The sequence below is a fragment of the Hyla sarda genome, chromosome 5 (assembly GCF_029499605.1).
Source record: "Hyla sarda isolate aHylSar1 chromosome 5, aHylSar1.hap1, whole genome shotgun sequence".
Lineage (NCBI taxonomy): Eukaryota > Metazoa > Chordata > Amphibia > Anura > Hylidae > Hyla > Hyla sarda.
In genome coordinates, this window is record NC_079193.1 from 142924502 (window position 1) to 142951582 (window position 27081).

The following is a 27081-nucleotide window of genomic DNA, read 5'->3' on the forward strand; positions in this document are numbered from 1 at the left end:
ATAATAGTTCAGCAATGGGAGGCTGCTGCACCATATTTTTCACAGCAGAACAAGGAATTCCGCTCAGAAAAAACATAGTCTTAATAGGCTACTAAAGTATTCCATTAGAGTTCAGCAACGGGAGTATTCCATTAGAGTTCAGCAACGGGAGTATTCCATTAGAGTTCAGCAATGGGAGTGTTCCATTACAGTTCAGCAATGGGAGTGTTCCATTAGAGTTCAGCAATGGGAGTGTTCCATTAGAGTTCAGCAATGGGAGTATTCCATTAGAGTTCAGCAACGGGAGTATTCCATTAGAGTTCAGCAATGGGAGTGTTCCATTAGAGTTCAGCAACGGGAGTGTTCCATTAGAGTTCAGCAATGGGAGTGTTCCATTAGAGTTCAGCAATGGGAGTGTTCCATTAGAGTTCAGCAATGGGAGTATTCCATTAGAGTTCAGCAATGGGAGTATTCCATTAGAGTTCAGCAATGGGAGTATTCCATTAGAGTTCAGCAACGTGAGTGTTCCATCCGAGTTCAGCAACGGGAGTGTTCCATTAGAGTTCAGCAATGGGAATGTTCCATTAGAGTTCAGCAATGGGAGTGTTCCATTAGAGTTCAGCAATGGGAGTGTTCCATTAGAGTTCAGCAATGGGAGTGTTCCATTAGAGTTCAGCAATGGGAGGCTGCTGTGCCATATTTTCCGCAGCGGAACACGGAATTCCGTTCAGAAAAAACATAGTCTGAATAGGCTGCTAATGTGTTCCATTAGAGTTGCATTCTAACATTAGCCTGCATTAAAGTTCACTTAAAACAATGATTCTGTTGGTCTGGAATAGAAAAGCTTACTTTCTAGACAGGAACATTCCGATCCCCTCTTCAGTAGCAAATGTTACTTCCTCGTTTGAAGAACAAGAACAAGAACAGTTAAAAGATGGGGGACTTGTGAAACCAAGTTCCACTGAAAGAGATTGCAATGGAGGCCAGCAGGTCAAATTGGGATGCAACATTTTCTGGGAACCTAGCCAAGCTATAAAGAGCCAGAAACAATCAGACATGCACTAAGATTTGCACTTCATTAATATTAAGATGTCAGGTAAATGTCAGAAATTGTGAAAATGGTAGTCTTTCTTCATTTTAAGGGAGGGATAAACTTTGAAACCTTCAAAATCTGGCTAGAAAGAAGGTTACTCAGTATCTCTTACAGCATTGCTGACAGCTCATCCCCTCCTTACACAGGTAAATGTTCTGACAGTAAATTAAAGGTGCCCATACACCTTAAACCGTCGGCCAAACCCACCAGCAGAGACTTTTGCCCATATGGGCACCTTTAATTTCTTGTCAGTACATCTCCCTGTATAAGGATGTGCTGTCAATAGTGATGTAAGGGAATGGCTGCACGAACAGTCTAGTGATCATTCACTAATATTTGGCTGTGTGAAATCCGTTTCCTGAGTGTTTATATAGTCATTTAGCACTTATATCAGGCTGCGGCCTCCCATTGTAATAGGACTCCTAGCGCAGCCACCAACATTGTAATGTGTATTGAGGCCTTCTATATACACCCCTTGGTGGCAGGTATGATGGGAAGTAATGATCAGGCATGTTGGATTTTACATGTCATATCCTTGTATAATGAAGGATGCGCTATTGTCAGATGTATCTGGTTAGTGGTGGGGCCAGTTTAGGACAAGTGAAAGGGTTTGGTTCCTGTTAGCTGAATACATGTTTTCTACACTTTTTTCCTGCTCATTTTAAAAGAGCCTATAAAATGTTACATATCAAAATATTAACTATTGCCAGCAATACACCATTATATGAAATGGCTCTGACAAGTCCTCTGAGCTCTGTAAAATGCTCTCTTTTTGAAGCTTTATATACAGGCATAAATGTCTATATTGTTATTGGCAGTGTAAGCTTATTCAGGTATCATATTCCATCTCTTATCAAATACATGTCCGTTCTTTTCGAGTAGATTGAACTGACTTGGTCAGAGGTGGCATGGCTTAAGAGTGAACACCCTTGGGAGCAATGTGACGAACATTTAATGGATGACCTCAACCTATGTTGAATAAAACATCTTGCAGTCTTTCAGGACATATAAGTAGTATTATGTTTTCCCTGGGGGGAATTTTATATTTTAACTGTGACTGTGATGTAAATTGCCAATAAAATGAATGACTCAAGAACTAGGTGAGGAGACCCTATGGATCATAGGTATTAAATGAATGGATCACAACTACATATGCTGCCGCACAGGGTTGTTCTATTGTGCTAAAGCATGTTAGCCGTAAAATATAATAAATGGGCTGATTAATAAAATGTTACCAACAGCTGAGAAAACATAGATCAGGTTGACTGTGTCAGCTACATCATACCGTGTTTCCCCCGAAAATATGACCTACTCATAAAACAAGCCATACCAGGAGTTCCATGTATTTGCTCAATATAAGCCATACCCCCCGAAAATAAGCCATAGTGGTAGGCGTGGCTTATTGAAGTTAATGAAGACGGCCACCCCTACTCATCTGCCCCAGGTACCGTAAGGATTTCCCGATACCGTGCAGCGGTGACTTCCATGCAGCGGCGTGTCCTAGCTGATCAGCGTGTGCGGCGGCTCCCAAGTCCCTGCAGTTGCCTAGCACTGGGGGGAAGTTAAAGCCACTTCCTCCCAGTACTCTATGGTTCATCTGCATAGGAAGGAGAGGCCAGGTGGGTATGGTTCATGAAATAGAGGAGAAATTCAGTTAATTTCTCTCCATTTCATGTTCATATAGTCAACATAAAATAAGGGAGGGGGGAAATGGGTATATGAGGAGGAATAAATATGAGGGGAATGGGCATATGAAGGGAGAGAATGGGCATATAACAGTGTTTCCAAACCAGTGTGCCTCCAGCTGTTGCAAAACTAGCCAAAGGCTGTCTGGGCATTCTGGGAGTTGTAGTTTTGCAACAGCTGGAGGCACACTGGTTGGGAAACACTGGCATATAAGGAGGTTGGGAACGAGAAATGTTGTACCATACTTGTTGTACCATACTTACCGTAATAAAAATAAGTCATCCCCTGAAAATAAGCCATAGTGTGTCTTCTATACTTAAAATAAATATACGACAGTGTCTTATATTCGGGGAAACATGGTATATACATACTCCTGTATAACTGCCCAGAAGTATATCTTGAAGCTCCCCCCTAAACTATGACAGGCAATTGGATATAGGATCTATTGAGACAGATGCATATATACATCATAATGGATGTTCCTTAAAAAGTGAGCTTTATAGGTCCTTAGAGCAGCCCCATGTGAGATCCAGACAGTCTAGATCTTGTACCCATATAGTCTTTAGTCATGTATCCATGCTACATCTAGAAGCTTTTTTTTAATGGTGTTCACTAAATGAAAGAGATCTGTCCTTGGTGACAGATCCTCTTTAACTGCAGCATATTCATGACAGCCAGACTGTGTCAGATTACCTAAAGGGGTACTCTGGTGTAAAACATATATATATATATATATATATATATATATATATATATATATATATATATATATTATTTTTTTTTTTAAATCAACTTGTGGCAGAAAGTTAAACAGATTTGTAAATGACTTCTATTAAAAAAAATCTTTACCCTTCCAGTACTTTTTAGCAGCTGTATGCTACAGAGGAAATTATTTTCTTTTTGAATTTCTTTTTTGTCTTGTCCACAGTGTTCTCTGCTGACACCTGATGCCCGTAATAGGAACTGTCCAGAGCAGGAGAAAATCCCCATAGCAAACCCATGCTGCTCTGGACAGTTCCTGACCCGGACAGAGGTGTCAGTGGAGAGCACTGTGGACAAGATAAAAAATAAATTCAAAAAGAAAATAATTTACTCTGTAACTTGCAGATCCTAAAAAGTACTGGAAGGGTAAATATTTTTTTAATAGAAGTCATTTACAAATCTGTTTAACTTTCTGGCACCAAAATGTTTTCCACCGGAGTACCCCTTTAAGGCTGGAGGTCAAGATCAAGTTGGTAGTGAATGGAATAGGGAAACAAGCAAAAGACATACCATACCAGACCTTTCTTTGTCTCTTTCTGCCTTATTTATTACATTAAAAAAATAAAATAAATGGACAACATTGTTAACAAGTTGCTTCTGGGGACAAAATCCCACTCAGCATTACCATATGGACAGAGCCCATACAGGGCTGTTATAAACCTCTAACACTGCATTCTTCCCTTGATTTGCAGCCATAATATAGGTGTAGAAATGCCCCAGTATTATGCGTATGTGGAAATGGCCTGCATACAGTAACAGAAGCTGTGCAAAAAAGAACTCAAAACACATTGCCTTTGTATAAAATTAGAGAGGCATAGAGATACAATATGGACCCATATGTGAATCTGGATAATAGGCATGCATAAGGCCTAACTAGTGGGAGACATTTTAAGCATCTACAGTAAAGATTATAAGGGGTTGTTTGGGACTTAAAGGGGTACTCCGCTGGTTAATTTTGTTAACTACATGGCATCTTCTTTGTTTAGTTTTTTTGCAATATACATGTGTTATATGTTTTGGCAGCATGTGTGTGTTTTTCTTACCTGTTTGTTGGGCAGGAAGTTCTGTAGTTCAGAGGGTTTTCTTTTACTGTTGTCCACAGCGGCCATGTTCTGAGTCTGTTGTGGACAAGATGTCATAGCTTTTTTTTTTTCTCTGTCTGCATGAGAGAAATAACCACGCCCCCTCATCTCATCCAGCTGAGTACACAGCTCCTCACCTCCCCTTCCCCTGCTCTGTATTCTAAGGACACAGGTCTGCACAGGAGAAGGAACACAGAGAAGATAAGTGTTATACGAAGGGGAGAATGACAAGGTGCACGGGCTGGGGATGTATGGACTGCAGGGGAATAAATCTCGGATTGGGATTGATCTCTATATGTGAAGGGGGGGGGGGGGGGGACTCCTGAATGACACATGCTGGGAGTTGTATTCCCTGTTGTGTGTGTGTATGCTATTGTTTACAAACCAGTTTGCCTCCAAACTACAACTCCCAGCATGCCTTGACAGACTTTGGGCATGCTGGGAGTTGTAGTTTTGTAACAGCTGGAGGCACACTAGTTGGGAAACACTGTTCTAGCCTATTCAGCATACACATCATGTTACACCAGTGTTTCACAACCAGCTGTTGCAAAACTACAACTCCAAGCATGCCCAAAGGATGTCAGGGCATGCTGGGAGTTGTAGTTTTGCAACACCTGGTGGCACCCTGGTTGGGAAACACTGGTGTATGCCCTACAGAGGTGTGGTGAACTACAACTTCCAGGAGACTACAGAGGCAGCATGCTGGTGTTATACCACAGACTGAAGACTCCTGAATGACACATGCCGGGAGTTGTAGTCCCTTTTTTGTGTGTATGCCAGTGTACCCCAACCAGGGCTGATTATATTAGTGTGCTGTGTATAAGGGGGCTGACCCGGGAAAATAGTAGGGTGGGTAAAGGGCGGAACAAACAAAAAAAAAAAAAAAAAAAGGAGCCACCCCAAACCAGCAAGGCATGTGGCATGCTGGGATTTGTAGTTTTCAGCACAGCAAGAAACAGGAAATAGAAGCAAAGATAGAAAAACAAAGTGGGGGGATGAAAAGACAACAAAGAACGGAAATAGAGTAGGGTAAACAACAAGAATAGAAATGAAACAAAACAAAAAGGGTAAGTCAAAAACGGAAAAACACGTTGACCACCGGAGTACCCCTTTAAAAAAATACTTTGCCTAACATTAGGCAATGATCTAAACATGTGAGTAGTGCAGTGTGGTTTGGCATATTAACTGCTGTTAGACATTTTCTTTAAAGCAGGCCTATCAAAACTGCTGACAGGGCGATACAGAGGTTGGGAAGGGGAGTCCATACATATCTAATGTCACAGTCATGCAGAGTTCTCTGCATTCCTGGCCTCTTCTCTCAGCTCTGACTGATAGCTGTAGTGTTCCCCTTATTGGCCACTTGAGCTTTCATGTATAAGCTGAGAGAAGGGTCTAGGAATGTTCTCCAGGCACCTAAGAAGAGAAGCCCACCCCCTTGGCACTTGCAATGGCGCCTCAGCAACATTCATCTCAGTCATGTAAGCTTCATGGACAAGCCACCAGTTATGTATGTATCCTGTTTCCGATCACTGTATAAACCTATCCACATATTGGTGGACGGATCAGCTTTAAATCTTGGATAATTCCTTTAAGGGTACGCTGGGTTTCAGTCTTCAGGCTTGAAAAGATCCTTTAAAGTATTTCTCGCCTATTAACAATGCTATGTTGAGAAAGTGGAGATTCTCCACAGCTGGACATCAGATGGAATACGTATTTACTGTGGTATAATGTAAACATTGAATATTCAAGATCACTATAAAAACTGCAGGGATAATTTTTCATAGACTTTTTTTTAAACAACTCGCAAGTCATCTGGTTCAGGGCGCAATTAACTTGTAATTTTCTGGCTTCAAATATCTTGTTCTCTTCATGGAAATAACTAGACTTGAGCATGAACGTCATGTCTTTGAACATACTATTGGCTTGCAAACAATATTGTGTTAATGAAATAAATTACAAAGGTAAAAATCTATACCCAGTATGCCCAAACTCAATAAGAAAGGTCATAAATGGTTGTAAAAAGTTTCTTATACTTGCTGTGACCACTCCAGGCTTCTTCTCATGTGGCTTATGATGTCACCCAGAACACCTCCAGAGGAATTTACTGGTTCCTTACAAGCGGTTTGGCATATACAATTCTCCACCTTATTATTGTTATGACAGTGCACACAGAGTTTTATAGCCAATGTGAAACCAGATAACCTTTCTTTTCATTTTTCTTTTCAATTTTATGGCCTCCACTAAATGAATTTTAGCAGGTCACCCACAAAAAAAGGTGCGATTTACCCCTGTGAGTGCCAATGGGGCCTACAATGCTTTTCTGGAAATGTACTGCAGGCCCGTCTATGACTGAAGTGAGAGCCATGCTTCTTTTTTGTATATCTTGTAAAATTGAGTTGTTAAATTAATCCATCTGGCATAGTTTTTAAGTTAGTTTATAGTTAACGCCTGGTTTTGGACACTCGATGCTTGGGTTAAGTTTATAGATCCACATGCTTTTTTTTTCCTCTTTTTATTCATTATTCATCTTTTGTTTCACCTACCCATATTTCTGCTCTTTGATTTATCTTTATACCAACAGAGTAACACCTCAGGATTTTAATTTTCATTCAAAATGAGGAGAAACCCAGCAGGCGACTTATACAGCTTTACTGAAACTGCTGGATTGTAGATGATATACAGGTCTTAATCTATAGTACACAATGCTGTGCATATAGAGTAGAAAGTTTGCATAAAATGCATATTATTCGATAAATCTTTTGGTTGTCAAACAGATATCACCAATTTGGTCAAAGATTTACATGTATACTTTGACTTACAGTTAAAGCCTGAACAAAATAAATGCTCCGAATGTGATTCTACAATCTGCTATACCAACAGATTATTTTTACTCACAAAATACTATCCCCCCCATCCTAAATAAAACCTTTAGTCAAAAACATTATAAAGGTATAAAAATAAAATAAGGCTGGGTTCACAGCACATTTTTTTTCTAAAGAAAACCGTATGGCAAAAAAACGGATGGAACAGTATGGGAAAAAGTAAACCATATGCGTTTTTAAACCATATACTGTTTTTAAAAGTGCATACAGTTACGTCCGTTTTTATTTTTAAAAAAACATACGTTTTTGAAAATGTTGTCTATTTTTAATGGGAGGGGTCTTGGGTGGGGACTTTAGGATGCAAATGCGCATGTGCAAAGTAAAAACCATATACGGTTTCCCTTATAGAACCGTATACATGTGCGTTTCTCATTGACGTTCATGTTAAAAAAAAAAAAGCTATGTGGTCTCACTATGGTTTTGAGTACGGGAGAAAAACGTATTGCAAGCAAACCATACGCAACAGGATGCATCCGAGTGCATATGGTTTTCAATTATTTGTCTATGTATACGGTTTTCAATGGTTTTAATGAAAACATATACTGGAAACGTACTTGAAAAACGTGGTGTGAACCCACCCTAAGGCTGGGTTCACACTACGGTTTGTCATTACGGTTCCCGTATACGGCTGGGAGGAGGGGTGGGCGGGGCTTAATCGCAGCACCCGCACTCAGCCGTATAGGGAACCGTAGTTAATGTATGTCTATGAGCCGACCGGAGTGAACCACAGCCTCCGGTCGGCTGCTTTTTCGGCCGTATGCGGTTTCCCGACCGCAAGCAAAAACGTGGTCGACCACGTTTTTGCTTGCGGTCGGGAAACCGCATACGGCCGAAAAAGCAGCCGACCGGAGGCTGCGGTTCACTCCGGTCGGCTCATAGACATACATTAACTATGGTTCCCGAATACGGCTGAGTGCGGGCGCCGCGATTAAGCCCCGCCCACCCCTCCTCCCAGCCGTATACGGGAACCATAATGACAAACCGTAGTGTGAACCCAGCCTAAGTCAGATATCCTGTGACCTCCGTGGTTGTCCTTACCACTCTCTTACCACAGTGGTTAACTTTAGCATTGGCCCATCTTTTTTATTAGCAGACCTTTGTGGGCTACAGGAACCCCACACCCCACTTGCCTTTTTCACCTTATTTCTTACATATTTGGAGAACGCACAGATATCAGCATTAACTACAATTTAACCCCTACTGGTCACTCATATTTTACAACACTATGTTTTTGTCAGGTGTAAAATCCCACAATGCCTCTGGTTAGTCTCACTGAGGCCTACTAGTCAGATTCTGGAATTTTCTGATATTTTTATGTTTCAAATCTCTACAAGGCTTCAAAGACCAGTGATATAGTTCTTAGGCTTTGCAATACTGTGCATCTCAGCAGAACCCAACATACTCCATTGACTTCATTGATATCATTCAGCAGGTATTGAAGAACTGTGAACAGATGTGGATATTTCAATTCAGGAGCCTGCAATGTATTATTCTACGTTGCCATCTCGTGCACTGAAAATTGTTACTAGGCTGCTTACTACTGTCTTACTGCAGCCCACAGCATGGGTCACTGTCTAGTCCATGCTGCAGTTCAAAAGCCAAATACTTAAATACAATGTAGAGAAAAATTATTATACTGAAAAGTCCTGCGCTATAAGCTTTTTGCTTTGTTACTAAAGGTATGCTTTATGTAATCTGTCACCTCAAACTTTCAACATTACTGGAACTCATATCTGATCAAACCAGTAGCATTAGTCTAAGAAATAGATGGATGCACATCTTACAAACCTCTCATTATTGTGTTTATTATGTGGTGGCATTAAAGAACGAATTCTTCAAAGTACTACTCATTGTCTACAAATTGCGTGTTTACAAAATACTATATGATATCACCATCTTTCTTTTCATCTATACAATGACGCTTACTCCAATTTAGCTACCGACATTTATGCCAAATGCCAACAGGAAAGTGCATAGACTAAACAAGAACACAAAATAAATATATACCGTATTTAGCACTAATAGAAAAAAATTAGGTTGAGACATGCATATTTTGTTTCTTTTACAATATGATACATTGTCTATTCATCTTTAGAAGCAAATAATATATGGACAGATTCTCTTTTCCCTTCTTTATTTTATAGTGCTTGACATGTTATATGGTAATAAAGAGGAGGTGTTTTCAGAAAATCACTTTTACTCTAAAGATTGATCAGATGGATCTGTACATTGGTTTTCTGCACTGCCCATCATCTCCTGCATGGTGCCCTGGCTCTTCCATGCACGGAGCTGTGTCCACCCCCACACAAAGTTGGTGCCGCACACCCCCGCCATGCATCTCTATGGGAGAGCGGAGATATAGTGTTTGTGTACAAAGCGAGCTGGGAGCTAGGCAGGAGATTGCGGGGGTCCCAGCAGTTTGACCACTGTGGTCAATCACTTATACAGATAGGGGATAAGTTGTCTTACACTGCGGATAGGGGATAAGTGCTCTTACACTGCAGTACTCCTTTAAAGCTGTTGGATAGCGTGTACCTACATTTAAAATCCAATAAGCTTATAGTCATTTTGGATGTTAATTCTATAGAATAATAAGAAAAGGATTTCAAAGGACAATTTTGAACCTTTTGCAAATTATATGTTTTTAGTGTAAAGCTGCACACTGTGCGCCTCACACCACCACAAGGAAAAAGCCTTGCTGTGTTAGCCATGTTTTATTAATTTGCTTTTGTAAAGTATAAGATGGAGAAACTAGATTACCAACTGTTTTTGCCACTACACAACATCTTTTTTCTTGGATAGACTGAAATTTGTCATCTAGAAAATCTTTTGAATCTTTGTAAATTGGTAACTAAAGATAGTAGAAAAGGTAGAAAAAAACTGTTTAGATTTTTGAATTCAAGTAGAGAAAACAGACATGGTCCACATTTTGTATTTTGATCTAATTGCTTCTCAGCATAAATTCAAAAACAGGTTGTTAGTATACATTTTGATCAAAAGGTACAAGCCCACTCGCCACGTCATGGTCACCTATTTAGAGTGGGTCCCTAACATCCCTAGCATAAAATGGCGTAGCACTGGGCGGCGACTTCCACCGCTTCAACACCAGTGCCCAGAGGGGGAAGGACCCACTGGCAGAGCGGCCCCAATGCCACTCAAACCAGTCCTGGGCCGCACCTCCCCATAGACACTGTGCCATGGCAGTAATGGACGTCGCACAGCACCACACCAGTGTGAACAAGGTGTAAAATCTCACTTACCATGTGCTCCCAGTCAGACTGGGAGGCTGCCAGAAATGTAAGGGATGGGGCTGAGGGGGTGGGGCAGAGTGCAGACCAAGTGAAAGCAACAAAAAAAGGAGGGGATAGAAAACACAATGTGAATTCAAGTAGAGAAAACAGACCTAAACAGTCGCACATCTACATTTTGTATTTTGATCTAATTGCTTCTCAGCATAAATTCAAAAACTAACAGGTTGTTAGTATACATTTTGATTGGCCCTTGCTTGATGTTTGTCTAACAAAATAAATCAGTGGTAGTCTCTATTATCAATGGCATTCTTGCTAGTGGGTAGGAGCCATTTAAAATAGCCTTTTTTTAACCGTCAATCAATATCAATTATCTACTTTTTCAAATCCTCTTGCACTGCGCATGTACGTTTAGCTCTAAGAAATTCTCCTTTAACCGCTTAACGACAATGGACGTGAATGTACGTCATGGTGCCGTGGTACAGAACGCACCATGACATACATTAACGCTCCGCCATGTCGTGCGCGGCAGGTCCCGGCTGCTATCAGCAGCCAGGGACCCACCGGTAATGGCAGACATCCGCGATCGCGCGGATGTCTGCCATTAACCCCTCAGATGCCGTGATCAATACAGATCACTGCATCTGCAGCAGTGCGGGGATCCGATCATCCATCATGGTGTATGGAGGTCCCCTCCCCTGCCTCTGTCCATCTCCAGGGGTCTTCTGATCTGTTCTGAGATCGAGCAGCCCAGAACAGAAGATAGCCAATAGCACTGATCAGTGCTATGCCCTATGCATAGCACTGAACAGTATTGGCACTCAAATGATTTCTATAAATAGTCACCTATGGGGACTATTAAAGTGTAAAAAAAAACTACAGATCACGCCGCAAAAAATGAGCCCTCATACCACACCGTATACGGAAAAATTTGAAAGTTATAGATGGTCAAAATAGGGCAATTTCAAACATACTAATTTTGTTAAAATAGTTTGAGATTTTTTTTAAGCGGTACAATTATAGAAAAGCATATATCATGGGTATCATTTTAATCATATTGACCCACAGAATAAAGAAAACATGTAATTTTTACCATAAAGCGTACACCCTGAAAATAAAACCTTCCAAAATTTGCTAAACTGCGGTTTTCTTTTAAATTTTCCCACATCAATAATATTTTTATAGGTTTGTGATGGAGGGAACGGGGTATGCGGGGGGGGGGGGGGTTGTAATGGAGGGAACGGGGTATGGCGGGGGGGGTTGACGGAGGAAATGGGCTAGCGCCGTAGCAGCGCATGGCAATAACTTATAGTTCATCTACACAGGGTGCCTCCATCTGTTTCACTACTACAACTCCCAGCATGCCCTGACAGCCAATAGATGTCAGGGCAAGCTGGGAGTTGTAGTGGTGAAACAGCTGGAGGCACCCTGTGTAGATAAACTAAGGGCGGAAGTGTTGTCCCCAGCAGGCATCAGTGACGTGGTGCCTTCTGGGGAAGTCTGCCTGGTAGCGAGCACACTACCAGGCAGACAAAAAGTTATTTTTAATATAGTAAAAAGAAAAATTAAAAGCAGGGAGGGGGTTAGGGATAGATTGGCAATAGGCAGGGACAGAAAAATAAATATAGGATGGTGGGAGCTACCCTTTAAAACTATGTCCTCTTGTGGTAGTTTTTCTTCTTTTTAGTATGCTCTTCTCCTTTACCGTATTGATTCCCTTTATGTATTTAAAAGTCTCTATCATATCCCCTTATGATTTTTAGAAGGCGAGGAGGAAAAAACGCAAAAATAAAATGGGCCTTGTCCTTAAGGGGTTAAGGGATAGCTTGACTTGTACACCTGGGAGTTAATTTGTGGAGATATGGCTTCTACTGCATACCTAATAAATGATACATTTAAAGGGGTATTCCTATCTGAAGAAATTATCCCTATCCTGTGGATAACAAGCTGATTGGTGGGAGTCCATCCACTGGTATCCTCAAACAGAGAGAGGTCTAAAAAAGACTTTTGTGGAGTGGGGAGAAGCCGAAGGGAACTGCCCAAATGACTTGTGGTTCAGGCAGCCTAAAATTGAGGACATACCTGGACAAAACAGAATTTTTTTTTTTTAACAGATTCAAATCAATACAGAAAAAAACTTGATAATCAACATTCTTTGTTGTACATAGTACTCTGTTGATGTATATGCGTGTACACTAAGACACAATGCAGTCGTATATTGTCACAGTTAAACAGTTTCTTAACGTTAAGTTTTTTTAAGTCTATTTTTAAAGTAAATAAATTCCTTTAAATCCCCACGACAGTCATGATCCTCTAGAGTGTGAAATATTCTACTTCATAGTCTTTGGGCAAATCTGCTCCACATTTTGGAATGTTTATACCTTGCTTATAATTTGCGCAGGTCTATTTTTATTCCATGAAATGAATTCTTTGAGTGTATGATGAAACAGTAATGTTTGCATTTTCCTTGGGTGATCTGACATCATATGAAATAACAGGCTTTTATAGAGTAGCCTGTGTGGGACCTTGCCCTGCTTGTAATTAAAATGTATTTTGTGGCATTTATATTGTTCCTTACATTACATTTATGAAGCCTTATGTATTTCTGGAATGGACCCTAAAATAATGTTATACGTAGGTGGTCCTTTTCTGGTTACAGTGTGGGTTGTATCATTAGTCTATATGGTCACGAGTTAAAGGAAATCTACGTCTTCTTCAGTGTTTAGCATAATGTGTTTGTTCTAATTCTGCTTATTCACTGCTTCTCCTTTAGAAGCATCTTAATAGATTAGGTTAATTCTGAATATTTGTCTTATTATATCTATGGTTGTAGCTCTGTTGAAGAATCAAAATGTATAGAAAATGTAGAGATATGGTTTATTGTAGCAGGAAGGCAGTAATAGCAGGTATAATTGCAAATCTTAGTCTGTTACTGTATGAATCTAGTAGTATTTACTCTTTTTGTGAACATTTCAGTGCTGGGCCATGAAAAATACTGCCTTTTTGGTCTCAACCTTTTTTTTTTCTTTTTTAAGAGAAAGTGTTCTGGGGCCAAATCTGCCTCATTTCATAATGGGTAATTGAAAAAAAAAAAAAAGCATTGCAAATGTTATATATTTTGTATAAAAAGAAGAAAAAAAAACTAATTATTTAGTATGTCGATGGGTAAGCTTACTAATAAAACCTTTTGACAGTTGAAATGGCATCTGTCAAGAAGGGGAGGATATATTAGGCAGCAAGGGAACAGTCAGTTCCTCAAGCTGATGTTTTGAAAGTAGGAAAAGATGGGCAGTAGCTCAGTATATCTTGAGTAGTAATGTGTTTACTGGCTGCATAATGTTACAGTATTAAATGTATGGCTCATACAGTGTATTACCTAGCTGGAGAAGAAAGCAGGCATCCTGAGATACTCTACATATTAACAATATTTGTGCAGTCCACACTAGTATGTCACAGGAGTGACTGTACCTCCCCAAAGCACTACAGTTTCATCTAGCAAGACCAGCACAGTTTTTGAAACGACAGAAACAGCTGCACTGTATTTCATCAGGAGGACTGGGCCTTATGTCACAAGGATAGAAAGTAACTCTCTCCATCTGGAACCATAGACTGACTGCTGTAACTACATCTCTGAAACTGATCTAATCCACTTTGACAATAGCCAAATTGTGATGGCTTGATCACAGTGTCAGAGCATTCAAAATGGCAGTGGCCTGTTTCAGCAGTATAATGTGGCCTGCTACACTGCAGTCCAGTCTAACATCTGTGGAATGTGCAGGAAAAAAACATTCCGAGGTAAAGGTGAAGGTTGAGACCCCAAACACACAGACTTGTCAAAAGATTTGATTGTTCGGGGTCTCAGTACTAATTCTTCTCCTGACTGATCACAAGATACAGTCAGGAGAAGCGTGTGACTGTGCGCTTCACTACCTAGCTTGCTGCTTAATGTTACTCATTGCAGGAGATGGGCACCATAAATTTACAGAGGAGCCTGTCTCCAGCAAGATTGTTATTGAGCAGGTAAGTTAAGCACACAGTCTTGTGGATCGTCTGGCTGTATGTAATGATCAATGGGGATCTTAGCACTGAGACCCCAACTGATCAAAACTTTTGACATGTCTATGTGTGTTTATTACCATGATGGTTCACAACCATTTTGGCACAGTTGGGCGAGGGGACTACACAATATCAGCCTACTGTTATAGTAATGTTTTATACAGTTTACTTGTTATGGCTCATGAATGTGTTTATCTTAAACAATAGAGTAACACAATTAAACAATGTCTGACAGCCATTTAAAACATAATATTGTATTTTTAAGCAGTTTAATATAGTTCTGAGCAGTCTCAGCAGTTGCAAGACTTGTGTCTCTTTTCTTCCATTGAGCTTTACTCATGAGTAACAACATTGGGTCAGTACAGACATTGGCCTAAGTGCAAGTTGAAGAGGTAAGATGCTTAAAAGATGGTCCCAGACCATCAACTGAGTTGAGGTTACACTAGAATTAAGGGGCAGTATTACTAAATGAGATTTACATATTCTGATTGACATACAAATGGTATTTAAATTTATGCCAGTAAGAATATTGTTACACTTTCCATTGTAGCCCAATGTTATTATTCTTATGTTACTCCTTCCATTGGCTGCCTGTTACACAGACAGTACAACTCCTAACTCTAGAAACATGTGCCTCTGTATTATCACTTATCTTCGGATATCCCCAACATACAATCTCTGTACATCCTATTATCTATTTAGCTATTCTAATCATCATATCTTTTCAGTCAAGGTTTTAGGTCTGTCTGCCATATTTTCTTGAATTATCTCTCTCATCCCATTTACCACTCTAAAAACTTAAATAACTTTAAACTGAGCCTGGCCTATGATCCCCCTAAAATTCTCTAGTGTTGACTTTTTCTCCCTATTACATGATCCTTGTTTACCTTAAATGGGCACTGTCATCAACTTTTTTTTTTGACATGTTGTAGTACATATGTACTACAACATATCTCTAATATATTTTCATTATTATTTTTTTAATTAAAATGTTTTAATTAACGTTTGAAAACCGGCCACTAGGGGTCTCCCTCCTAGTGGCCGGCTGCAGGCTGGCGTGACATCACGCCTGAATTAGGACCGATGCCGGCCGGGCAATCGGTCCGAATTCATTCCGTCTGCGTTCGCTCCCTGCCTGTCAATCAGACAGGTGGGAGCGAGCGCATTGGCTCCCTGGCCTCAGACGCCCGCCACTCCTTCTGCACCACGCCGCTGATCTTGCACCTGCACGCCGCTGATGCTGCAGGACTCTGAAGTTTGTTTGTATGTATGGGGATCGGGGTTTCAACAAGGGGGTTGCGGGGAGAGCGGGGCTTGGGGTTTCAACACGGGGGTTGTGGGGAGAACGGGTCTTGGGGTTTCAACACGGGGTTGCGGGGATCGAGGTTTCAACACAGGGGTTGGGGGAGAGCAGGGTTCGGGGTTTTAACACCGGGGGGGGGGGGGGAGGGAACGGGGTAGCGCCGCGCCCATGGCCCTAACTTATTGTTTTTAACACAGGGTGCCTCCAGCTGTTTCACCACTAGAACTCCCAGCATGCCTGGCAGCCAATAGATGTCAGGGCAAGCTGGGAGTTGTAGTGGTGAAACAGCTGGAGGTGAACTAAGGGCAGAAGTCGACCCCAGCAGGCATCAGTGACGTCGCGCCTGCTGGGGAAGTCTGCCTGGTAGTGAGCACACTACCAGGCAGACAAAAAGACCTTTTTAATATAGTAAAAAAAAATTCAAAGCAGAGAGGGGGTTAGGGATAGATGGGCAACAGGCAGGGACCGGAAAAAAAAGATATAGAATGGTGGGAGCTACTCTTTAATCTCCTCATATAGGTTTTACATTTGTCCAATTAACCAATAAACTTCTTGTCATATGTGTATTCCTGACAGTGGACAGAGCCTTTGAAGACAATACGACCGATATAGATTTTTTAAGGCCGATACCGATGAGCTGTGGACTTTCCAGCCAATAGCCGATAACTTATACCGATATTCCGGTATAAGTTACCGGCTATTTCACCACTCTTTCCCACCCCCCCACCCCCAGCCCTACAGAAGCTGCTGCAGATCAATGCTTTAAAGTGTGGGCTTTAAATCAATGAACTGCAGCGGCTTTTTCGGGGCCAGAGACCGCCGCCGCCACCCGCTTCTCTCCCCTGCCGGTCCTGAGTTTAACCACTGCTGCTGCCCCATTGCCTCCCCCATCCCCGGATTTTATAATTACCGGTGCTCGGGGTCCGCGCTACCACTGCCGCTGCCCCCCCTGCCCATAGACCGCGGCCACCCGTTTCTCTCCCCCTGCCCGTCCTGAGTTTAACCACTGCCGCTGCCCCATCCCCGGTTTTATAATTACCTGTTCCCGGGGTCCGCCCTTCTTCTGGGTCCCGTCCTGAGCTGTCACTGTGCGTACTGATGGTGATGTCGCGTTTAGGATGTCACTCGTCATTGCGCAGCGCACAGCGTAACACAGGACAGCGCAGGACACCGCAGGAGCCACAAGCAGCGCGGACCCCGGGAGCAGGTAATTATAAAACTGGGGATGGGGGAGGCAATGGGGCAGCGGCGGGGGCGGTGTGGTGGGGGGTGCGGTGCGGGGCATTATCGGCAAGGTAATTGCCGATACGATAATGCCCAAAATCTTGATTATCGGCCAATAATATCGCCCAAACCGATAATCGGTCGATCCCTACACGATATAGAAAATAAAATCAAGCTAGTTCTTGAATAATTAGATAATCAGTATTTGATGTACTTGTGATTGATGGCTTCAAGTGTAAATGTCCTTTTTTCTTTTGAGCATAGCAAATATATTTTAATTGTTGTATTTCTTCTATTTCATTCAGGGTTGGGAAGAATCAGTGGATGCTGCATTATCTCACCTCTTAAAGACGTGCTTATCTAAGAGTTCTAAAGAGCAAGCATTAAACCTCACCAGCCAGTTGAGCATTCCAAAAGATACCTCCAAGTTGAAGAAACACATAACCTTATTGTGTGATAGACTGGCCAAAGGCGGCAGATTGTCTTTAAGTGCTGATTCTGGATCTCAGCAGTCTGTTCTCATGCCAGGTAAAAGTTTTTGACAAATTAAACAACTTTTTGGGCAGGTTAGTACCTATGGATCTCTTGATCCTTCAATAATTGACTTGGTGCTTTATTGTAAACTATCATGATATACAGTGATGAAAAAACTTACATTATGTACATAAATTCTGGTGACAAATCCCTAAGCTATTACCTATATAGGTAATAAGATTGAAAAAGAAAAGAGTCCATCAAGTTTAACCTTTAACTCTACAGTGTTAAACCAGGAAAAAGGCAAATATGTAATAAAGAATGTAAAATAAAAAACTAAAAGGTTACCTACCGGTAGTTATATATTTTATCCCATTCTTTGTCATTATATGTATGGTGCCTTTATAGGTGAAAGACAGCAGTAAAAAAACTACGAGCTAGTAAACTGTCCTTAAGCATTTCCTCTCTATTATAGTAATGTTGAATATTAACTGATGTCATGGCCTCTTAACTATCTCAACAGCGTGAGCTTTTGGAATGTTTCCTGTTGAAAAGTGGAATATAGAAAAGTCAAAGGACTTGTAAATAATCTCCTCTTCAATATGTGTAAAGAGTAATGACCGTGATGAGAGTCAACATTCTCCCGGGATAGTAAATACCTTTTTTTCTAATGTTTGCTCATTGAAAGCTCCTAATGATGCCCAAAACTTTTTACGGATGAATGTAGCCACTCATGACACATATAAGGGTAACACATTTGTTCTCGTTACCAGTTTTTTTATTTTATTTTGATTTTCACATTTATGGCAGCAATAATTATTTAATTGTTTTATAACCAGGTATATTGTGGGTTTTGGTGCCCAAAACAAGATCTTATATTTTAGAAGGCTGAAATGTTAAAGGGGTACTCCAGCCCTAAGATGTCTGATTGCGGGGGTCCCGCCTCTGGGGACCCCCGCAATCTCTCATGCAGCACCCACCTGTCAAAGCTCCACGGAGCGACGTTAGCACCATGTCTGAAGACTCACGACCACGGGGCCGGAGTATTGTGACATCATTGTGACCAGCCGGACTCCCTTGATAAAGTCAGCGTAGTCTGACGAAACGTCGGGGGGCGGATGGCTAGCACCTAAATTTTAACAGCAGCCGTAAATGCCAGTTTAAACTAAGTCCTAATTATTACAGTTACTCAATACTCATTTGGACATACACATTAATCCACTTGAGCATAGGCTGTGTTTTTAAACAGCACTTTACAAAGTTTTTTGTCTTCAATTATTTTAATGAACTGAATAAAGCATTAAAGTTTTTTTTTTTAAAGGGGGGATTTCTAGTTTTAGGGTTAACCCCTTTTAGTGGGGCACCCCTAAAAGTTGTTGTTTATATTATTGACCTGGAATCCTTGGGGTATTTGTTGTTCAGGAGTATTGTGACATCACGACTCTGCCCCCTTGTGACATCACAACTCCGCCCCCTTGTGACATCACAACTCCGCCCCCTCAATTTCAATGTTATTATTGTTGTTAGTGATCTGAGATATGCAGAGACGACCCAGAGACTTCTTTATATATTCAACGACTTTACTAATGCGACTGTGCATCTAAGCAGTCAGTCCATTGGCCTCCCTCACATCTATGAGGCAATTAGAGAGTACCTATACTTTTCATGGCTAACAGGGTCTTAAAAAGATCTGCTGGTCTGCCATCTGAATGTCATGTATATGTACATAAATCTTGTAATATGAAGGAGTAAAATAGAAGCTGTCATCAATTTTTTTTCCTATAAAAACTTGGAACATATTAACATTATTTCTACCATGTCTTGGAGTCTGCAGGGAATGGGAAGTTGTGTTTCATGTAAATTGTACTTGTTAAAAAAATATTTTTTTGAAAAAAGATCTGATAAAAAAAAAACCTGAAACCTCCTTGGTTTCTTAAATCCAAATTTCAGGATGCTCGGTATAACATAGGTTGTTGCTATAAATAAAAAATGTTTGCTGCCCAGCCATCTCCAGCCTGTTTGAGGCCACTGGAGATAGTCAGGAAGCTGAAAATTGCCAAGTTGGTTGTCATACACAATTTGTGACATCAGCATTTATGGAAGTTGCATGAACAGTGTAGCCCCATGAACAGCGCTGTTTATGTAACTACCAGTTTGAAGTTATGCACATAGTATACGGTGCTGCACCATGTGCTTACCTCCCGATAATAGATACTCATATTGCCTAAAACATCCGAAACAGCTGTTTTCAGCTCCCTGACCATATCTGACATCCGTAAACAGGCCAGGGAGCCATCTTTTTTGTTTGTGGGCAAACCCCATTAACAGAACAGACAATAACAAAATGTCTGCATTTTGAAATATAGTATATTTTAGAAGTAAATTTTTTTAATGTTTGTTGTTTTTGTTTACGTTTTTGCACATGGTTGTCTTGGAGAGTGGCATTCTGCTTTTGACTCTATTTTTAATTTTTATAATATTTTTTATTTTTCCCTGTAGGATTCAGTGTGAACTCTCCAATATCTCTGGGAAATGCATAGTTTTCATCTATTTGTGGTTTATTAGTACAGTTTTTATTTTTAAAAGTTATACATGATCAGGAGTTATGTAATGTGTCCTAACATTATGCACTGGCGTCAATAGGAGAAACCATGGACCCTCAGGATGCAAAAATTGAAATCTAATCTCAACAGTAACGCTACTTACAGTGAGTGGACTTCTTCGGAGTGGAGATGCCTGGTCCATCTTTGTTGCTGTTTGCAAGATTTCAACTGTGAACTGGTATATGTGAATTTCGGAAAACGTCTCCCAAGTTGATGCCCATAAAAGCAAATTATCCTACGAGGATCTCAAAATCTGTTTTCATATTTATTATTATTTTCTGTGCATGTTTTAGTGTAGAACATGTTTACAATTTGATTATACATTTCTACCCATTTGCAGTTACAAGCTAGAGATGGTTTCTAAAATATTGTTTCTGCTTTTAATAAATAGCTCAAATAGGTCATCTTGTGTTATCAGCTACTTCCGATTCAGGACCATGTATCATATTTTGAGTTATGTGATGAATGAAAATGTTTCTCTTTTTTTTATTACTACCGTATATACTCGAGTGTAAGCCGACCCGAATATAAGCCAAGGCCCCTAATTTCACCCCAAGAACCCAGGAAAAGTTATTGACTCGACTATAAGCCTAGGGTGGGAAATACATCATCCCCCCATGTCATCATCCAGACCCGCATCATCATCCAGACCCCCGTCATCATCACTGCCTGTCAATCCCTTCATCAGTGGTTTTCAACCTGCGGACCTCCAGATGGTGCAAAACTACAACTCCCAGCATGCCCGAACAGCCATCGGCTGTCCGGGCATGCTGGGAGTTGTAGTTTTGAAACCTCTGGAGGTCCGCAGGTTGAAGACCACTGAGAAGGGATTGACAGGCGGAGAGTTCACTCGAGTATAAGCCGAGGGGGCTTTTTCAGCACGAAAAATCGTGCTGAAAAACTCGGCTTATACTCGAGTATATACGGTATATGTTGACATATTTGCTCATAAATGTAAGCTGCGTATTCCCAAATAGAAAATGTATAGTTAACATTATTCTATGAAGCCATAATGTGAGCACTTGCAATATAATGGCTGCTTACTAATAGATTTTCTCATAGGAATACCCTTTTAATGCTATAAGTGGCATATTTTCTGTATATGTTATTTGACAGATCTACTCTTTTAGACTTAATATTCAATGTGGTGTATACTACGCTAGAGCTATGCTTGGATTTTTTTGCATTAAAGGAGTACTCTGGCGCACTTTTTTTTTTCCTTTTATCCCGTCTGGGCTGCAAAATAAAAGAAAACACACTTTCTCTTACCTGCCAACGAGCTCCCGGAGCTCCGGTACAGGTGTTCGGTCCCCGGGCTGTATTCTTCTCACTTCCTGTTAGGCTGAAGCTCCGTGTGACGTGCCGGGCTATCACCGGCCGCAGTGATGTCCCACCTCGGCTGGTGATAGGCTGAAGCTCCGTGTGACGTGCCGGGCTAACAGGAAGTAAGAAGAATACAGCCCGGGGACCGAACACCCGTACCGGAGTGTACCGGAGCATCGGGGGCTCGTTGGCAGGTAAGAGAAAGTTTGTTTTCTTTTATTTTGCAGCCCGGACAAGATAAAAGGAAAAAAGTGCGCGCCGGAGTACTCCTTTAAGCATTTTCTAGATTACTTGCCTATACAGACGACTACATAGAGAACCATGACAAAAAGCAGGGTGTGTACAAAACATTGTCTGAGAAGGCAAGGTATGTGTGAGCAATATATATTGGGTTGTACAGAATGCTGAGATTGCCATGTCATTTTTTATTACCTTCTGTACTTGAAATATTTTTTACCATTATTTAATTTAGAAACAAATAAATTTTTTCCCTTATAAGTGGTTTTGTTTTACTGTTTAAACAATACATTTATACATTTACTATCATATACTAATCTGCTTTACAGACTACTTGAAATTTTTCTGGGAGGTTTCTAAAGATAACATTTTTATTGGCTTTGCGTTCTGATGTCGGCAGCTGACAGTTATACAGAGGGGAGTGACACTACATACTCCAAAAGCAACCCAAATTGGTTGTGCAGCGCTCAGTCTCTTTAGGGTACATTCACTTGTGCGGGATGTACAGGGAAAATCCACAGCAGATTACAGTGAAGTCAAACCCACAGGGGGAAACTGACTTTAGATCTTGAACATGGGAATGTACCCTTAAAAAGAAATTGTTGAGCAGTTGCAGCATTTACAGTTCTGTGTGCTAAAACATCATAATACACACCTTAGATGCAGCAGACTTCTTATTGAACATGGTTAGGGATTTTTATCTTTGTCAGTGGTAGGCAGGAAGGTTTCCTTATATTATAAAAAGAGGTTCTGCAGCATTTGTTTAAAAAAAAAAAAAAAAATATATATATATATATATATATATATATATATATATAATTATTATAAAGCATGATTTGCCTCTGTTAAACATTGACATTTACACCTTGGAAATAATTAAGTTTATCATCTATCTATCTATTTATCAAAGGATGATTGGCACACACCGAATGTAGATGAAATTAAATGGGAAGTGTTTTGCTGTTGCTGGTTGCTGTTTCAGCAGTCATTCTCCATCTATCTATCTATTTATTTATCATTCAGATTCAAATAGGCATTATTGGTGAGACCAGGTATACATTAGCATTGCAAAAGTGAAAATAAGGAAATTAGGAACAGGGTGGAGCCTTTAGAAGTCCATTGCATGCACTTACATGTGCTACTGAGCCCAGTGGCGGGGGTGGAGGCATGCTGCAGCGGGCAACACCCTTTGGTGGGATGACACCCTGACCCAGGTGCGTCCGACTATCCCTGTCACTGGCTGTTTTTGTAAGCTCAATCTGCAGTGCAGGCTGCATTGCAGAGCGAGCACATACAGACACAGCCTGTGACAGGGATGGTCGGAGGCCTGTGGAAGACAGAGCTCTCTCGCGGGGGACTTACTCAACTCCTCTTCCTCCTCTGCTGACTGGCACGGCAGCTTTCCCCTGCACTGCTCGGGTCATGTGACATCATAACATCACATGACCCCAGCAAGCAGGAAGAGCCTGGAGTATACAGGAGCTCAGCAGTGCAGAAAGCCTTCTTGGGCAGGTAGCGCCATCCCTACTCACCCCCCCCCCCCCCCCCCCCCCCGACACACACACTTTTCTTACCAGGGTGCCTCCAGTTTTGCAACAGCTGGAGGGTTGGAAAACACTGACAGAAAAGTGTTTCCCAACCAATGTGTATCCAGCTCTAGCAAAGCTACATTGCTGTCCGTGTATGCTGGGAGTTGTAGTTTTGTAGCAGCTGAAGGCACCCTGGTTGGAAAACACTGAGATAGATAGATACATAGATAGGTAGGACATAGATCAGTGTTTCCTGAACAGGGTGCCTCCAGCTGTTGCAAAACTACAACTCTCAGCATGCTGGGAATTGTAGTTTTGAAACAGGGTAGTTAGGAAACATTGATCTATGTTCTATTTCAGTGTTTTCCAACTAGGGTGTCTTCAGCTGCTACAAAACTACAACTCTCAGCATGCACGGACAGCAATGTAGCTTTGCTAGAGCTGGAGACACCTTGGTTGGGAACTCAGCTGATTAGTGCTGCCTGCATCATCTACTCTGGCGAAGCCTGACAAGAAGAGGTCAGAGCAGCCGAGCAGTGCGGGACCCGGGACAGGGAGCCAAACTCTCCGGTGAAAATTTGTGTTCCCCCATCTGTGACTTTCCAGTTATTGTAGAACTATAGCCCCCATCATGACATTCTGCCTGTGCATGATGGGAGTTGTGGTTTGCTACAGCTGGAGAGTCACAGTGGCAAAGTTCATGTGGGGGCACAGTGGCATCCTTAATTCCGTGGGCACAGTGGCATCATTAATTCTGTGGGCACAGTGGCATCCTTAATTTTGTGGGGCACAGTGGCATCATAAAGTCTGGGGAACAGCGGCATCATTAATTCTAGAGGCACAGTGGCATCCTTAATTCTGTGAGCACAGTGACATCATTAATTCTGTGGACACAGTGGCATCCTTAATTCTGTGAGAACAGTGGCATCATTAATTTTGTGGGCACAGTGACATCATTAATTCTGGGGGCACAGTGGCTTCATTAATTCTGTGAAAACAGTGGCATCATGACTTCTGTGGGCATAGTGGCATCAGGAATTCTGTGGGCACAGTGGCATCATTAATTCTGGGGGCACAGTGGCATTATTTATTCTGTGGGCACAGTGGCATCATTAATTCTATGGGCACAGTGGCATTAATTCTGGGGGGACAGTGGCATCATTCATTGTGCGGGCACAGTGGCGTCATTCATTGTGGGGGCACAGTGGTGTCAATCATTCTGTGGGCACAGTGGCTTCATTTATTTTGGGGGCACAGTGGCGTCATTCTTTGATTTAAGGGACACAGAGGTACAAATAAGGGTATGTTCACACTACGGGATTCCCGCAGAATTCCGTGTGCAGAATCCTGCGAGTGAAATTCCACACTGTGAACGTTAGCATCTGTGTGAATGGGTCTTCCGCGAAACCCATTCACACTGCAGAATTTCAGCAGCGGACAATTCCGCCGTTTAAATTGTTCCGCACAAAGAAAGAACATGTTCATTCTTTGTGCGTAAATCCCCGAGTACTGCACAGCCCTCAATGGTGACTGCACAGTGCTGCGCGGTCCTACCGCCGCCGCTGGCTGCCAGGCTGAATCTTCACTCGCTGAATTCTGCAAGTGGAGATTCAGCTACAAATCCGTAGTGTGAACATACCCTTAGTCAGCATTAGGACATAGCGCGTGGCAGTGATATTGCAGGGGAATAGCATGTGGCAGTAATATTGCAGGGGTATAGTATGTGGCAGTAACATACCAGGGGCCCAGTGTGTGGCAGAATTATTTTCAGGGGCACAGTGGATGGCAGTATTATTTCCAGAAGCACAGTAGGTGGCAGTAGTATGCCAGGGGCCCAGTGTGTGGCAGAATTATTTTCAGGGGCACAGTGGATGGCAGTATTATTTCCAGAAGCACAGTGGGTGGCTGTAGTATACCAGGGGCACAGTGTGTGGCAGAATTATTTTCAGGGGCACAGTGGATGGCAGTATTATTTCCAGAAGCACAGTGAGTGGCTGTAGTATACCAGGGGCACAGTGTGTGGCAGTTTTATATTCAGGGGCACATTGTGTGGCAATATTACATTCAGGGGTACAGTGTGTGGTAGAATTACATTCAAAGGTACAGTGTGTGGCAGTATTCAGGTCATACATCCTCCACACTTGAGTTGCTCATTTGCTATTCCCTTCATGGCACAAAGGTGAACCAGGCCTTAGCGTTCAGCTTGGACTTTTACCGGATGGCAGACCTGAATAAGCGGACCCTCACAAAAAATAGTTGAGTACCCCTGTCCTATATGTATTCCCTATCTATCTACGGTATCTATCTATCTATCTATCTAACTATCTATCTATGTCTGTGTTTCCCCACCAGGGTGCCTCCAGCTGTTGCACAACTACAATTCCCAGCATACCCCAATCACAGATTAGATCATAATAGGAGCTGTTCTTCACATGGTAAAAACTTTACCCTTACGTGGCAATTGGTATATTTGATTAGAATACTGGAAATAATTTTCTGCAGGGGGGGGGGGGTTCTGACACCATTTTCTACTGCACCAGGTGACACCAACCCTTTCAACGCCACTGACTATGCCCACTGTATTTTGTTCTTCACCCAGCAGGATGTATAGTTTATCTTCCAATAAACTGAAGTCTTGTGAAGTGAGCCTCCCCCACTATGGAGTTTTTGGCAGACCTTAGTGGACTTCATCCTCTTAGGAGTCCTGGTAACAACTGTTGGCAAAGTCAGCTCTGCCTGGGCATGTCAGTCTGTCTGTGCCACACTTACTCAATGACTAGACTGTGGGACTTCAGAATGTTTAGCCTCATATTTTGTCTGCTTTTGGTTTGGTAGTTTTTTCCAGATATGGGACCAGTTGAGGTCTCTCTCTAGACTCTGGTATATTTTTAGTTATTACTAATTAAAACCAGTGTTTTAAATAGTATTTTCGGTATCTGAGTATGGGGCAGCCATATTGCCTGAGCTGCTTATAACAGGTACATGGACCGTAGAAGCTGACTCATTGACTTGTACACAAGAGTTTTCTAGCTATGACTTGTGCAGAGGTCACTATGCAAGGAGGAGGAGGGGACCTATGACCATGACCTATTATGAATGGTGTCATCCTGTGTTATTGATGTATAGATGTTACTGTACATGATAATCCTGCCTGCGATGATGAGAAGGAGACTGATGGAAAGAGAAGTGTCGGTCAGATGGACATGAACTTAATTTTAGTAATGTGAGTAAATATCAGGGGATGGGTGTGATTATACACCCCTCACTGTAAAACATTTACACTTGCTGACTGCATAATCGCACCCATAATCTGATATCACTCCCATTTTTTAAATCTGACTAATTTCCTGAATTGACAGACAAAATATAAACCCACATATTGCAGAAATGGAAGGGCGAATCAAGAAACAAAGGTGTGGAATCAGGGCACCCTAAGCTTTTTAATAGCAATAAAATTAAATGTTGGGAGTTTGTTACAGGTCCTCTTTAAAACTTAAATTAGTTCTGTCACTAACAGGTTAAAAGAGACAATGCACTGATTTATCAGTCAAATAGATTTATTTGAGATGTATGTTTAGGATTGACAATAAAGAAAGTGGC

At 41.5% G+C, this 27081-nt stretch overlaps 1 protein-coding gene across 4 annotated transcripts in view; it reads left to right on the forward strand.

The window, feature by feature from the left end:
• BBS9 (Bardet-Biedl syndrome 9) overlaps positions 1-22213 on the forward strand; it is a 390136-nt gene extending 367923 nt beyond the window's left edge. For 3 of the 4 annotated variants that reach the window (XM_056520430.1, XM_056520428.1, XM_056520431.1), the window contains 2 exons: positions 17621-17843; positions 20289-22213. In XM_056520430.1, the coding sequence (XP_056376405.1) occupies positions 17621-17843; positions 20289-20329 (264 nt within the window). In that variant the 3' untranslated portion in view covers positions 20330-22213. The remainder of the gene's footprint in view (positions 1-17620; positions 17844-20288) is intronic. The other variant, XM_056520429.1, reaches the window with a different exon arrangement.
• The last annotated feature ends 4868 nt before the right edge of the window (positions 22214-27081 follow it).